Below are 17,075 nucleotides of genomic sequence, written 5' to 3'. Positions count from 1 at the left end.
ATATGAAATGAAATCATCTGAATATTTATTACTAATATTTACATGTAGAAAGAAAATATTAATCATTTAGGAGTCCAATAAAAAAGATGAAAGACCACAGAAACGTTGAACCTGTGTTCTTGTGGAACTGCTCTAAGGAAGTGTTGGCTATAAATGAGTGATGTAGTTTGAAAATGGTGTGAAGCCAGCAGGTTGACTTCAATGGCATTCTTATTCTAATAGGTCCGTATTTTGCATGAGGTATTTCAGAAGTTACTGTTCTCATTTTTCAAATGAATAAAATGTTTTCACTGTGGACGGGAAGGTTTGCATTTCTTCCTGAGGGGCTACTTTCCTTCCAACAGATGTGACACCAAATTGAACAGAGTGTATACATTTGTCCTTTGCTGGGGTTGCTCTGGAGCCCTGTGGGGCAAGCTCTGATGGTAGTTGAATGCAAAATCTTCATTATTTGCTGTGAGAAGAGGAATGAGCACCTTTAAGAGGAATCACAGAATCACAGAATAACAGAATGGCCAGGGTTGGAAGGGACCTCAAAGATCATGAATCTCCAACCCCCCTGCCACATGCAGGGCCACCAACCTCCACGTTTAATGCTAAACCAGGCTAAACCAGGAAGCACTGAATATGTTCACAGAATGTGAATTTTTCTGTTCTCTTATTTCAGATTTACATGAGGTCTTCAAGAAGAGTGCAGATGTGGCATTGGGTGACATGGTTAGTGGGCATGGTGGGGATGGACTGATACCTGAATAGATTATCTTAGGGTCTTTTCCAGTCTTAATGATTCTATTATTCTGTACTGCTTCTAGAATCTGTTGCTTTCCCTTTGGAGGGTAGGCTGCAGGGGGAGGCAGGTCTGGAATGCAAACAATGTGAAAAGCTCTATGTTGAAAATTTGGCATTGGCTCCATCTTAGTCTTTGCAAAGGGGCTGAGGAAAGGACAGCATAAATTTGAAGTTCTTATTTTGCATTTGCAGTCATCGATTTCAGAAAGCCTCCAGTTTACCTTCCCACAGATTGTGGGGTCTAACACACAGTTGCCTTTCCAAGCTTTACTCATGGAATTTCTTTCATATGAGAAATATATGTTACTGAAAACAAACAAACATACAAACAGAAATGATCAGTGTAGTAAACAAAGAATAGTGAGGTTGGTTTAAACTTGAAAAATCTGACTCTGCTTCGGCTTACTGTTTTCACTCAGACCCTTTGAAAATCACAGCTCTGGGAAGAAAAACAAAGTGAACAGTCACTTAATGCTGGCAATGTTTCTGCAGTTCTTAAATATTATTGGGTTCTGCTTCTTCTCTAGAGCACTGCAGAGTCCAGGGCTGTAGTGTATGTGCCAGTCTTAATGTTATTTTGGACATTCACAGCTATAGGTATCTGAAAGGTAACTTGTTTCTGTGTCCAAAACTATCAGTTCTGCTGATTAGAATGCAGTGAAGGGCATTTCCCAAAAGGCTGTTGATCCTGCCAAGTTCTGAGGTAACATGAAACAGAGATTGCCAATGCTTCACAGTATTAGAAACAGCTCTGCAAGAAAAGGCAGGACATGTCCTCCTGCCACGTGGTGCTACATTACTGCTTTGCCTTCCATTGTTAAAGTGGTTCAGAAAGGATAAAATGCAGGCTCAACATAGATGTTGAGAAATAGGAATACGTTGGTTTTTATGCTTAGAGAGTGATGTTAGTGCAACTAGGATTTTATCTGGCAATGTCATTTCAAAACTTTTTTTTTTTTTTTTTAGGCAAAAACAGTACTTTGAGTCCTTTGAGGGTGTCCCTGTGAGAGAAGGAAAGGCAGGGCACTTTCACTCCATCACTTCACACTTGTTCTCCATTGCATCTACCATAAGTGCATGACACTCATTTCATCACTTCATATGCAATGAAACTTACAGTTTGCACTCATGTTTTTTAATTGCTCTTAAAGATATTTATTTAAAACCTAAAGGAAATTTTTTATGGCTACCTGGGATATTATTTGGCAAGCTTAACATATTTCTTGACTGTTAGGCTGTTTTTGTTCCTGCAGTGTGAAACTAGAAAATTAAACAAAACTGCAGGTGTTTTCAGAACAGACAGTTCTTACAGCAGCTTCCAAAATCCTTCCAGCTTTTATGTCCCCTGTGCTGGGAGGGAAACCAATGATTTCCACTGTTACGTTATTCCTACAGCTGTTAATGAAGAGAGGAAAGTATGTCAATTTTCAGTCTCTATTCATCAAATAAACAGATCAAATAAAACAAAAACATCTGTAGTTGCGTTTTTTATTTTTTTATTTGCATTTTATTCTGCCATTCCTATGTATCTGTTGTCAACAGTGAGGGAGTTGCAGGTACAGCCCCCACAGTTGTGGATTTATTATCAGCAAAATCCTTTCAGACATGATGGGTAGTTACTCTTAAATGAAGTAGGTTATAAAGATGCCTTGTTCATTAGAAAGGAAAACATCCAACATATTTACACTAACTGATGGAAAATAATTCACTTTACCAGCCAAAGAGGAGTCAAAGGAAGCTGAGGATTTCAGCTTACTAAGCCTTGAGCATGTGCTTAATCTGATTTTACTGTGAGCTCAGGCTGAGACAAAGGGATGCAGCCTGAAAGCATTGCCTGCTCCAAGCTGCAGGCTCCCAGCCACTTGGCTGGGGATTTTGCGTTAGGAGGCTGTGTTCCTGACGTCTTGAAATGAGATTAGTGCAAAAGGTGAACAAAAACAAGATCATGGCTCTGCCTTCTCATAGTAATTGTGCTTTGTAAGTGAAGGTCAGAAAAGGATGCCTGCAGTTCCCCAGTGTGGTCTCTCTGAATGAAGAGTTTGTCTAATTTGTGAGCCTGAAACTTTCTTGTACTGTTAGAAGCCAGGACAATGTTACTCATCAAAAACTGTGGGTAGTGTTGTAATTCTTTTCAGATGCTAAATGCAGAAAAAAGTATACCTGAAGCCTACTGTAGTCTCACACAATGGATCCCTAAAGCAATAAGTTTGTGACTTCAATGTTAAAACTATAAAATACAATTTAATTTGGATTTATGACTGTGATCTCATTATGGTGAACTGTGTGCTTCTAAGTTGTGAAATTAGTCAATTCAAGTGCAACTGTGGTTGAGCTCATGTTTCTGTGGTAACTCTTAGATAAGTGTCAGTTTCTAATATATTTTTTAATTAAAAATATAATTGGGATTTGTTACTGCTTCTAATTAATCCCTGTAAGTGAAACATACTTTTGTTCTCATTATCTGCCTGTTTTTCTCTGTGCAGCATTTTCTACCACAGCAGTTCTCAGTAGATTGGCCTACCGGCCTCTCTATTTCTATATAAAGTAAACCAAAGGGATGGGGGAAGGAAGAATAGTTGCCAGCATCCATCTGTATTTTGCTTCTTCATAGAGTCTGTGCTGAAGGCTTGACATTGTTCAAAGCTTTGCCCCTAGAGCTAAACCTTGAGTATTTGTCCTTTTGCACCAGCTTGTGGGCAGAGCTCTGTTGGGGTGAGACCCAGCACACGGGGTCACAAAGCAGCATCCTGGTGTGGTCCTGAGCAGCAAACTGCACAGCACGTATTTGGTGCTGATAATTTCACAAGGCATCAGATATGCCCTCTGGCATCTGCTCTGCAGACATGGCTCTCACTCAACCCCTGGACTTTCAGAACACTAGAATCAAAGTAGGAATCATTTAATTTAATCTATTGCTGTTCTAGGTCAGTGAATTTCCCCTTTTCCAACCCAGTAGTGGAAATGGGACACTGCTTTGCCAGTGAGATGTGCATGACTTTTTGCAGGTATTGGCTGGGGTTCCAGGGAGGAGAACAAGTGCCATGCTTCCCCTTACTGGGTGACAGTGGAGTGGCAGACATTTTCTGAGAGTTGGTGGTAAGTCTGTTGAGGCCCACCAGTGCAGTGCTGTCACAATGGCTGGTCACCATGCGGTCAACAGGCAGGAAGGGTATGCAGCTGGTGTTCTGTAAATGCCCTGCAGCCAAAGTCATTTCTACACAGTACAGGATTTCTTATCACGTAAGACACTCAATAAAGGGTTTTGATGTACATTTAATAACATCTGCTGACTGGTATGATATCCAAAGGTTTTGATGCATTTTGTATGTTGCGAAACTACAGTCATCATATTTTTATTATTTCCCATCTCCAAATGGTCACCATTCTGGTCATTGAGGGCTCCCAAGACCCATTCTTATGCAGCCTTATGGTCTATTGACTCAGAGTGAAGGTGAGACTAATGGCATCTATGATCTATAATGTGCTTACCTAAGCAGACATTGCTGAAAAAGACCTTTTCATGGTGTTTGATGCTGCTTTGACTTGAGCCTACAGCAGGCACAAAGTCATTTTCCATCTCAAGGGGCTATAAGATGTCTGATGACTTTTGATTCATGTTATTCATGAAGCAATGCAGAGCTTTTATGCCTGATATACACCTTGTGAGGACTCAGAACTATGCCTCAGATACGCTCTGCCTGAACAAGGTGCCTGTTGAATTAGTTTTCTTACTGATCCAAATTTCCTGCATGGAAAGATTTCTTTCAAACTCACTAGGAAAAAAAAAAAAAAAGAAAAAAAGAAAAAAGGAAGAAAGAAAAAAAATCAACCTGGAACTACATACATAATGTATCTGAACAGAAGCCCTTCTAGAAACTTTTAAAGACCTTCCTCTTGTCACTGATACACAGGACATGAAGTCACAATTTGGAACAACTGCCTTGTCAAGATCCTCTTAACTAGGATTTACTTCTTCTAACTTACGCCTTTCTAACAACTATCTGATTTACTTCTCGAAACACAAGATGGCATTCATTTTAGCTAGCTCCAGGTATGAAATATTTTTGTCTAAAACATCCTATGGGCCATAATCAGTAGATAAATGTGCGTTTCCTCCATTCGTTCTTTTTTTTTTAACAGAGACATTAGATACTGCTTAATGGAGGAGCACCTCATGACGGAGATATCCAGAGTCAGGCGAGATGACTCCTTTCGAGAGGCTGTGGTGGAGGTCCATTACTCTGGTTTTGGTTTCTGGCTGCATTTGATCAGAGAACAATAGGCTGAACACTATGTTCTGTAAACCCAGAGAATCTGCAACTACCCTTGAGGCAAATTTATGCCTCTAAACATAGAGTATTCCTAGGCACAGCTTTCTTCACCATCTGTTTTTGCCATGGCTGACCTGTAGACCTGTTCCACTCATTCAGAAAATCACACAGCATCATGGTTTTTGTTGGCACTGTGCTAATGCTGCCTGGCAGTTTAACCACAGATAAACCACACAGATACTTCTGACCTGTACTGTAACACCATGTTGTCTTCTGTATTTTGAAACTAACAGAGGAATATGCAGGAAAAAACTTTCTAGAGTATGCAGGACCATGTTTCCCCAATAGCAGTACTGTTCACAGCAGCTGAAATTGTGTGTTCTCAGCACAAAGTCTGTTCCACAAGATCTTCAGAGGGAATGGAGTCATGCATAAAACCACTGTGCATGCAGCTTCCCAGTTACAACAACATGGCCATAGTGCTTGTGTCGCAAAACAGACATTCTCGATGAAGGCTGTGATTAAACACTCACATAATTACCCTGATTAATATGCAAACAAGCAATGCTAAACTGTTTAAGGGAAGCAAACTTTAATCACTGACCCACTTCAACAAACGAGGAAAGCAATCATGCTCCATGGTGACAATGAATAGATCTTTTACCACTCTCTTGAGCAGAAGGCTCTTGAATTTCATCTTTTTTTGCTCAGAATTCAAATGAGTTTCTTCTCTGAAGCTTTACTTCTGTAAAACTGAGGAAAACTAGTCATGCTGTTTTATTCAGATAATAACTTACTTTACTACAGATACATGTGAAGAATAAGGGGGAAAAAAATCCTTGCATAGTTAATCTGTTTGCATGGGTTTCTGGCAGTAGAATGAAAATGAAATGTTTAGGCGGATTTCTATAGCACAGACCAGTAGCACCACCTGCTGTTTATATAGAACACTGCTTTCTATATATGAGATCCATATAAATCAGAACAAATAATGTATTCCAGAATAATCTATACAGCTTGACCTCTTAGAATGGAGGAGGCTTCTAAATTGGTTTTATGCTTTCAGAGATACTCTTCTAAATGACCTCTGCAGGAAGACCATATATTAAAACAGTGCCAGACTTTCAGCAATATGTCCCATAATACTTAATTACTTACTGGAAAAAAAAATGTTTGCTTAGAATTCTGATTGTTAATGCTTTTTTTTCTGGGAAAATATTCGGGGAGAAATTCATCTCTTCACAGCAGGAGTAAATGGCTTGGTAAATCTGACAATCATCACAACTCATTTCAGTAAAGGAGAAAATAGAGTGGTGATATTTTACATGATTCAGTGTGAATAAAATTCTAAAAGTATCAGCGTGTGTTTGGTCATAAAGTCCCCTGTTAATTCAGCAAAGGAAAATATATTGTGTCCAAGTTTAAGTCTAATTTTAGTTCATAAAAGCATACAATCTCATTTTCTCTTTCCTTTCTCTCCTGCCTTGGTGCTAGTAGCCCATCCCACCCCCCAGGGCATTACTGAGTTTTCCCGGTAGCTATGAGAAGTTCTTGGTGCGTGGGATCCTAAAAAAGAAACTTTTCCCAGGCAGGAACCCTAAATGCCAAAGCCCATTCTTTCCTTTTCATCTCCATGGAATGGCTCCAAGCATCTTTTGCAGAGTTCTGACGTGCAGATGCCACTTTCTCTCCAGCTTTCTGACAGATATGGTGCATGGCTTCTTGCTTTTGGAGTTCACACGGGGAAGTGGCCTGAGTCACTCAGCACAGCCTGCCCCTTGCACCTTCCCTTGAGAGTGGATGTGAACTTCTAGTTCTGCCTGGGAAGACAGAGAATTGTCAAGCTGCTGTTCATAATGTCTTCTGGATTTCCTCTGAAAGCCGGTTGGGTCTTTCCCAGTATCTCTGGGTACTTTTTCCCACAGGAGCAGGCTCTGGATTTCTTTGCCATATTCTGTTAGTAAAGTTTGAAACAACTGAGAGTAAAAGATCCGCTCAGAGTCTGGGAATAATGCATCCTGCTACATGAAATCCACTGCTGTCATTGACACAACTGAATAACTATGGCTGTAGGAATCCAAAAATTTCTGCCTGCATGAGTGCTCACCTAGCTATGTGATGGTGTTTGTCAGTGTTATACTACATCTCTGCAACATGGAAGGGCAGAGCCCAGCTGTGCCCACTGCTTTGCTAAGCAATGCAATTAAACAGCATTATCAAGTGAGAGGAAGCATCAAGTTGAACACAAGGCAGTTTGGATCAAAGCATGGCTAGGTAATCAGGCTACTGCAGAAGGAGGCAGGAGATGGACAGAAGTGCAGTTTTTAAAAATGCCATATGTAGCTTCAAGTTTGCTGAAAAGACAGTATCTAGTGAGATAGCATCCAAGTTTTCTAAGATTGGAGCCAGAGTTCAGAGAAGGAGAGGATTTAATTGGGAAGGAAGAATAATTATAATCTCACCAAGGTAAAGGAGAGTAACTGAAGACATCTAATGAGAGGTCTAGACAGACTCCTAATGAATGCTCATGAAGTGTGGAAGAGTGCAGTCACTACTGATGCAAGAAATCCCAGATACTCATTAGCCTGCAGGAAAGAAAATAACCCCTGTAACTCTACTGCATTCAGATTGAGTTAAATAAAACTTCACAATCCATTTGTAAAGAAAATGAAAAACTAGGAAGAATGGGCATCGGTTGATTCCATATGGAGATACACTGCTCATCTGTTAGCTTAATAGGACTGGTGGAATTTAAATGAAGGTGTACAAGGAAGCCAAATGCCAAATTCCTGCAGTAGCCAGAAGAAAAATACAGCTTAAAAGTTCAAAAGAGATATTAAACAGTTGACATGCTAAAACTGGAAATGTCAAAGTAATTACATTAGTAAAAGCAAGTAGTCAAGATAAAAAACGTTGATGCAAATGTAAAGTTATCAAAAAGATAAGTAAGTTGATTTTGATCAAAATAAGTTTGATACATTACAAAAGTTTTAATGATTCAATCTACTAATACGATACCAGTTAAGATCTCAAGGATTAATGTAGCTCCTTTGAGAGTACAAGAAGTTTAGTATAAAAATTTATACAGCTTTATGATTAGGAGACACTGAGAACAAGACATGCATGTAGCATTTAACTAGCAATGTGTGGCTGTTCAACATAGCACACGTGGCACATTTCTTTGTTTATAATGATTAGCTTGAGTTAGTAAGTGTCAGCATACTGCTGAAGCCAAGCCCCTAACTATATTTTCCAAACAAAGTCAGCTATAATACTAAATTTGTTTCAAAATATACAAAGTTCTCTGTCCAAAATAATTTGTCAGAATAAATTTGCAGCAGTGATTTCAGAACAGTCCTGATTCTGGTTTTCCTTCAAGCTGCACACTGTTTTGTGGTGGTTCAGGCTCTTCATCACCATAGGACTGGCCCTGAGAAATGCTGCATATAAAATGATTGTTTTCAATCTCTGTCTTTATTTGTTTATTGTAAGTTAAATATGCAATGTTGGCTGCTGCTGCAGAAACCACAAACCTAGATGAGATGCACCATGATCTGACACAGGGAACAAGACAGAAAATTCAGGATTAAGAGAACTGGTAAATTTTAACCTAAATATGTAAAGTCTTGCTTGAAAACATAAGGTTAATAGAATGTTATGGTATTTAACATCTATTCCAATGTTAAATAACTTTCAAAAAAAGACCATTGAAAAATAAAGCAAATATTATCCTGCTTTTTAAAAGAGCAGCAGTTACTTTGGGTAGCATTTAGGGTAACAGGTCATTAAGGCCTACATCTAGCTTTTCTCACCTGAACCTATCTGGCATAAAAAGTTGTATGCAGAGGGCCATTTATGTCCACCCAGGTCCCATTGGTTCAAAACACCCTACAAAGAAATTTGTAGGCTTGGTGAGTGCTTCTAAAAATACAGAACCTTTCTGCTATCCCCAATAAACTCCCTAAAAAAAGGAAAATATCTTTTATTTTCCCCCAACTTTAAAGATATCTATGCCAAAAAATAGCATTCTTAGTATTAATACTGGGAATTTTTGTGAAATTTGACTAGTTTTGTCAAGATTTGTAAATCATGCTGCTTGATCCTCACTTACTTAACTAACAAAATTCTCCAGATGCAGAATGCAACTGACAGGGAACGGAGCCAATTGACTGCAGAGGAACACATTAGATCCAATCCTACACTGAATTGATGTTGGGTGAGGACATCTGAATATAGGAAAGTACCTACAAGTTCCTGAAGAACTCTAATCATTGCACATCAAAATTCTAAGTCTTAAGGGTTGGCATGCTGACAGAATAAGCAGTAGGTATTTTAAAAAATTCATTTCCCTCAAAATAGATTATCAGTACATTTCCAACACATTCATGTCCTGTGCACTAGGAACAGTTCATAGTATCAATAAAGCGGACCAAATTTTTAATCTCATAATTAATTTTTCAAAGAATAAGTTACAGAAAAACAGTGCACTCCTACTTTTACAGCAATTTGCTCTGCAAAATGTTGCTTTCTTCAGTGTATTATTAAGGATCTATAAATTTATACATTAGGTTGCATGACCATCAAAGCTGAGTAGATAGCATCACTGAATATTTACAACTTTCCTCTTTAATCATAAAACAGTCACTATTTAAGATAATTCCTTCCATTTGAGTAGAATATTCCAACATTCCAAAAAGAGGAGAACGATCTGTTCATTCTAATAATGCTATCTAAGGAAAAAACAAAACAAACAAACAGAAAAAAAACCAACTAAAAACTAAATGAAATGAAAGGACACAGCATTTATTGAAGAAAAATTTAATAGGGTCAAAGTATACAAAAGCTATCAATGAACACTAGACAGAAAAAGACTAAAGAGTAATGGTGGCTCCACTGGACAATGTGTAATACATACCTCTTTACTCATGTGAAAGAGAATCAGGACAATTTTTTCTTTTTTAAACAACTGCTTCATAATTGTCCATTCTACACAGTTATGAAAATCCATTCTAATGCTACTGTCCCAAATGCAAAACCTGCATGTCTCAGGAAAGCCTCACCTGGAAAAGCTTGACTCATTTTTACTGATTCACCTCATACACTTTAACAAGACAGGCTTTGTTTTTCTTTTAAAACTCACTTGCAAGTCACATTTTATGGGCAACTGTCTACCAGCTAAGATTTGCAGAGGTTGATGTAACATTTTAAAGAACATTTGCTGTTCACACAGTTTGCATTAAATACTTAAAATATCATGACTGAAACAAAAGTTAATTTGTACAAAAGGACAGTCAGAGAAGCTAAAAAGATACTCAAGAGCAACCATTCAAAGCCTTCACTGTATCATAGTCACTTCAAGTGTTGTGAAGCAGTTTTCTACGATCTTGAGCTTTTCTTCAGAAAGCAGGTTTTCTTGCTTCAATTGTCCAATAAGAGCTTCCAAGGACCTGAGTCTCCCCAAAGTTTTTACCTCCTGCATTTCAAGTAGAGTTATCTTAGAGTGGAGCTTTGAAATTTTTTGCCAGAGATGCTCTCTGTCTACGTCTTGTTTGCAGTATGAGTGCTCAGTTTGTAATATTTCAATTCCATTATATGCATTCATATGCAGAGAATTATCTGTTTCTGCTTCTTCTGTGTCAAGAAATTCTTGTTTAACAGGCAAGAAAGATCTGTTTATTATTTCAGGCTCTTTTGGACTCTCAGCTGGTACAATGATAGCAATGACAGATTCCTCGCTTCCATTGAGTTGTTCAAAAGTTTGTGTGACTGTACTGACCAAAACTGCATTTTCAGTTGTTGGTTGCACTTCAACAGAACAGCCTACAACATGAGAGTTTGGATTTTCAAGTGAATAGTCAGTAACTGAACCCAAAGTATTTTTCAGTTTCACAGATGAATTCAAGTAGTCAGGGTCTGAAAACTGCAAGACTGTAGCTGTACAATTTACTGGAACTTCTACAGAAGCATGAACATCAGTAGCTTCCACATTCTGGTCTGCTGCTGCCATTAAAACAGGCTCAGGTTGAAGTATACACTGCTGAGATGAATTACCAAGAATGATACTGTCTGTTTCAAAGTCTTCTCTGTTTTCAAGTTGTAGTTTCTGTACTTGTAAAGATTTACTCAATACAGTTGAGCAAATCACTTCTTTTTTATCTGGGTCTTCTGCAGTTACAGAACTTTTCTTTGGTGTACAAAGTTCAAGTGATAAGGGAACTTTCTTAGACTCAACATTTTTAGTGGTTTCTTCCAGGACTTCTCTCTTTATCTCTTGTGGGCTGTTTTGAGAAGAGTCTTTTTCCTGAAGGAGAAAAAAAAAAAAAATCACAAAAAATTATGCCATGTAACTAGAAAAACTGATTACCATTCCTTATTACAACTGAAACACTGTATTCAATACACACATATTAAAGATCCATAAAGGTGCAACAAAGTTGTTTCAGCAACTATTTTTTAGTCAGGCAGTCTACCTCAGGGAGAACTTATCAATAGCAGAAGAAAAGATAAAAACTCACAGAACAGTAAGCTATATCACCACATGATTAGATTTAAGATCAGTATCCAAACAAGCTTTTTAAGGGCAGCCACTGAAACAAAAATATTCAGTATATTTTTTCACAGCTCTGTCACAGGACAGATGGAACAGCCTTTGTAGCATATCTTCAGTAGCCTACAAGTGCTTGAGAGGCTATTAACAGGAGTAAGAAACATGGAGTTTGAAAATAAAATATTCTGTAGTCAGTAAATATGTATAGTTTGTTAATAGAAGGCTTTAAAAGAACATTCGATTATAAGGAATAATTGCACAGTAAATATAATAGTCTCATAGGAAATCATTTTCTTCCTAAAGGAAATATTTCTTCAATTTCCAGTTATAAAACAATACTGAACCTCTAGTCAAAGCAGCTGTCTTTCCTTTACAGTATGGAATTACATGCTAGTTTTGTGTCAGTTTCATTAACAAAATATTTTGATGGAGAGACTTTTATTTTTAAAACAAACTATGATTATATTAAAGATAACTAGAACATATTATTGCATAAACAGTTGGTTAGATTTCTGCTATTGTAAAAAAGATAGGAAAACATTACCTCGTCATCCGGGGAAGAGAAAATTGTTGGTACAGCTGTGTGTTTTAAGTATCTTATACCCCATCGCACATCAAGGGAATCAGGGGTAAAATGATCACTGCACAGAAGCTGGTGCTTACTCGGAGTCCACGCATCGCGCTTCATGTTCCGCAACCATTTCTCAAGTCTCTCTTTATCATGAAGTGGAAATCTTTTTTAAAACAGTTGGGGGGGGAAGCAAAAAAATGTTATTTTTTAGAAGTTTCTTTATGTTAAAAAGAAACCAAAGAGCATCTTATTATTTCTTACAAGGCTGTCCTTCCTTATTTGAATTCTGTTCAGAGAATTCAATTCCTTTCTTTCTCATTTTAATCCAGCTCCTCCCTCCCTCAGAAAATATTGTCACTTACATGTTAATCCACTATTCAACCAAATGGTTTCTGGTGGATATCAGCTCAAGAGTCCAGCAGAATTTCTATTGTTTTCTTCTGGCCAAGGACTACAGACCTTTAGGCTAGTGTGTTCAAAACTCTCAAGTCTGTAATGCTTGCTCAAAAAGTTCTCCTGATGCCTGGAAATACTCATTTCATTAAGAAAATGTAAGATCTAGTCCTTACTCTAATCATACTATTTGTGGAGCTTTTATTTTTTTAATCTTACTGTACAAGTTAAGCATAAAAAACTTTAGGTTTTTTTGTTTTGTTTTGTTTAACGAAGTACTGCTTAGTGTACATCATACTTACGACTGTCGAATCACTTAGAAGTGTGAATATTTCCACTGCAGGATTTAACTTTCATTAAAGACATAAATACACACCAAAACAAAATATTCTCCATGATGTTTCAGAACTTCAGCTTTCTCACAGTGTTCAGTATCCAGTGTTGTGTAATCCATAACTAGCTTTGCAACCATCTAACCTACTTGAAAATGAAGACTATACAGTGTTATTGAAATATGTATATAAAAAAATTGATTTTGAAAGCATATGCAAGCAGTCAAATTATGTGGGAAAGAGAACTAAATTAAAACAAAGTGAGCAAAGATGTGTAGTTTACTCAATGAATAACAATACACAAAAGTTAAAGAGAAACTAAATGCTTGTTATGATGTATGAAAAGCCAGGTTATTATGGTAATGGCAATACAAACATCCAGAACACTATGAGCTCTTGTACCAATCCCCAGCCGTGGGCAGGATTGCTAGACACTAGACCAGGATGCCCAATGTCCCACCCAACCTGGCCTTGAACACCTCCAGAGATGGGGTATCCACAACCTCTCCAGGCAACCTGTTTCAGCACCTCACTATCCTCTGAATGAAAAATTTTCCCCTGACATCTAATCAAAATCACTCCTCTTCTAGTTCAAAGCCATTCCTCCTTGTACTTCCACTATCTACCAATGTAAAAAGTTGATTCCCTCTATTTATAATTTCCCTTTAAATACTGGAAGACCACAAGGTCTCCCCAGAGTCTTCTCTTCTCCAGGCTGAACAAGACCAGCTCCCTCAGTCTGACTTCGTAGGAGTGGTGCTCCAGCCCTATGATAGTCTTTGTGCCCTTCTCTGGATCCACTCCAAGAGATATTTCTTGTGCTGGGGCCCCAAGCCCGGACACAGTACTCCACATGGGGTTTCACAAGGGCAGAGTAGAGAGGGACAATAACCTCCCTCTCCCTGCTCTTGTGATGCAGCCCAGAATTCAGTTGGCCTTCTAAGCTGTGAGTACACACTGCTGGCAGATGTTAGGTTTTTCATCTTTCCACAATCCCTAAGTCTTTCACAGCAGAGCTGTCATGAATAATAACAGTAAAAAACAAAAACAAAAAAAGAAAAACCTATGCTTTTGAATAAATTATATCATAAGTGACAAATTCATTGGGTCATCAAATCTGACCTGACTGTAACTGTAGGACGTAAAGAGAATCAGATACTGGCAGTGTGAAGGACAACATCCACATGTTAACAAGTGCCTGTAGCTTCATTAAAGCAGTTTTACTATCTAAATAGATGATTTGTCCTTTTAATTAGCAACCAATTCTTTTAGTAGTATTTATTACCATACATAAATACACCACAGTAATATTAACCCAAATTTAGTGTGCAAAAAAATTGTTCATAAGTAAGGTGCTCACACAAAGCTGAAGAGAGAGCATAGAGCGGCAAGAGGTTACGTGCCACACAAATTCTATGAAAGGTCAACTCTTGGCAAACCCTTGAACTTCTGAGCCCGTAGGTTTCCTCAATAGTCACACATAGCAATAACTCCCCTCTGCAGACCCACAAATGTCCTAAAACTCCAAACTTAGCTGATTTTGAGAGAAAGATATCTGAGATTTACGGGATAAATGTGCAGTTCTTCATACCCCATCCCTTACCCCATCTTTCATATTTGTTGCCATTTAAAATTCCAAGTTACCAAGAACAGAGAGCAAACTGATGATCCATTTGGCTCAGAGTATATGCAGGAATGCACAGAACAGTGCTAGCAAAACCTACATAACCTCTCAAGGACAGGTGAGAGGCTTGGTCTTTTCAAATTCTGTCTGCTTAGATTGTGTGCATCCAGTAGCAACGCTACATACATTATACAGCATGTTTCATGAGTAACAGAGTTTAGCCCAGGATGGTTCTGCATAGTCCAAACAAGTTTCTCAGAAAAAGGATGACGTCTTTCAGCTGAAGGTGACGTCACCAAGCACAGCCTCTCAAGAAGGCCTTGGGAGTGTTTGATTCCTTTGCCAGAACTGTAGCAACACAGCACCCACTGCCTTCTGTACCATCAGGCAGCTTCAGATCGAGAAACAAACAAACAAAAAACCCACAGTGAGAGATGAGGTCAGACAGCAAAATTTGTTATTTTAGCCAAAGTGTAACTTTACCAGAACTTGCTCTTGCTCTCAATGCCCCCCTGCCCCATCATCAGAACCTGTTCTCTGTTGTGAATGAGTCTCAGCACCTCTTCTGCAGGACTGTGTTACTCATAACACAGCACAATTCAATGGCTGCATAAAGCAGCTGTGTATTTGAAATCATCTTTGTATTGATGGCATACATTTGAATACAAATATGTACCATAACTCAAACTTGTTCTGATTATCCATGTGGCACTCACATTCACTAAAGCAATATAAATAATTTATTTCCACTCATTTTCATGATCATTTTATGGTGATAACATGTAGTGCTGTATCACGTGCTATATACATTCAAGGTTACCTAGTTTCCTTCAATTGAAACTAAAGCCCTTTTCAAAGCTGTCTTCCTGTGGGTATTCCTACATGGCCCTCCTCATCCTGGAATAACAATGACTGCAACAAACTTACAAGTCAGAATCATAGAATCCTTAAAGTTGGAAGGGACCTTTAAAGATCAACTAGTCCAGCTCCCCTGCAATGAACAGGGACACCACAGCTAGATCAGGTTGCCCAGGGCCTGATCCAGCCTTGCCTTGAAAGTCTCCAGGGATGGGGCATCTTCCACATCTCTGGACAATCTGTTCCAGTGCCTCACCACCCTCACCGTAGAAGACTTTTTCCTTATATCTAACTTAAATTTACCTTCCTTAAGCTTGAAACCATTTCTCCTTGCTCTATCACAGCAGACCCTGAATTAGTTTAAAGTAGCCCTGCTGAAAGAGATTGGGGGTCTTTGTTGACAGTAAGTTGAACATGAATCAACAGTGTGCTTAGGTTTCTTCAGCCTAGAGAAGAGCAGACTGAGGGGAAGCCTAATGACAACCTAGAGTTTCCTCAGGAAGGGAGCAGAGGGGCAGGGGCTGATCTCTGCTCTCTGTGACAGGGCTCAATGGAACAGCATGGTGCTGCATCAGAGGAGGCTCAGTTTGGGGATTAGGAAAAAGTTCTTCACCACAGGGCACTAGGCATGGAACAGGCTGTGCCCAGGGCAGTAATCATGACACTGGGCTGCCAGAGTTCACGAAGTGTCTGGACAGTACTGTTAGATATATAATCTGATTTTTGGGTGGTCCTGTGAGGAGCCAACAGTCAGACTCAATCATTCCTATGGGTCTCTTCCAACTTGGGATATTCTAAAACTTAGAGAGTAATATCAAAACAAGCTTTTCCAGTTGACTGTGAAATCGATTCCTCAATCTATATTTTTTAAATGCTAGAAAATTCCCCGTACAAACAGCTGCTCACTGCGTTTTCCTTCAGCAGAAACGCACCAACATTTTGCTACACCCCTCCCCCCTTCTCCCCCCAGGGCTGACACCGGTGCGCCGAGCTCTGGGACCGACACCAGCACGGAGCTGTTTTGATAAGCAGGCTGGTGAGCCTGCAGGCAGCCCAGCGTCCTCCATCCGCCCACCAAGGCTCCTGACTGCAGCGCAGACCAGACAGCGATTGTAGCGGTGACGCTTCCCGCGAAGGACGGGACTCGCACGCAGCTAGGCTCGGGGCTGCCCCCAGCCCACGCCTCCGGCATCACGGCTCCCGTCGAAGCATCCCCAGAGCGAGGAGAGCCGAACCGCGCGGCGGCGGCGCAGATGGCACTTCGACGCCTTCCCCTCATCCTTTCAGCCCCGGTCTGTAAGCACAAGCGTCGCCTCCCGCGGCCCTGCTCGGTTTCTCGCTCTCCCGAGGGTCGGGCCTCACCCAGCGATGCCCACCCGCAGTTCGCCACCTCCGGGGGCGGCTCGGCAATCCCCGTCCCCCTACGCGCTTACTCACGGGTAGAAGCTGAGTTTGCGTTGGTCCCTGGCGCTCTGCCCGCCGCGGTTCTTGCAGCAGGACGCGGCACAATACCGAGGCATGGCGTCGCGGCCGGACGGGGCCCGGAACCGTCCGGGCGGCGGCGGCGGCGGCGGCGGGGGCGCCGGGGGCGGCGGTCACGGGAACGACAGCCACCGCTCCCGCCCCTCGTGCCGGGGAGCGCCCCGCCCGGCAAGGGCCCCGCGTCACGTGGCGCCGGCGGACCAATGGC

General features: G+C 40.1%; 1 protein-coding gene across 1 annotated transcript; it reads right to left on the bottom strand.

Moving 5' to 3' along the window:
• Positions 1 to 9,842: 9,842 nt before the first annotated feature.
• Positions 9,843 to 16,965, bottom strand: THAP5 (THAP domain containing 5). Its single transcript, XM_048936920.1, has 3 exons — positions 16,823 to 16,965; positions 12,152 to 12,341; positions 9,843 to 11,361 (listed from the first exon to the last, which is right to left on the bottom strand). The coding sequence occupies exons 1-3, from the start codon at positions 16,903 to 16,905 to the stop codon at positions 10,396 to 10,398; spliced, it is 1,239 nt and encodes a 412-aa protein (XP_048792877.1). The 5' UTR covers positions 16,906 to 16,965; the 3' UTR covers positions 9,843 to 10,395.
• Positions 16,966 to 17,075: the final 110 nt, after the last annotated feature.

Source organism: Lagopus muta, chromosome 1, assembly GCF_023343835.1.
Source record: "Lagopus muta isolate bLagMut1 chromosome 1, bLagMut1 primary, whole genome shotgun sequence".
Taxonomy (NCBI): Eukaryota; Metazoa; Chordata; class Aves; order Galliformes; family Phasianidae; genus Lagopus; species Lagopus muta.
This window is presented reverse-complemented; position numbering and strand designations above follow the sequence as displayed.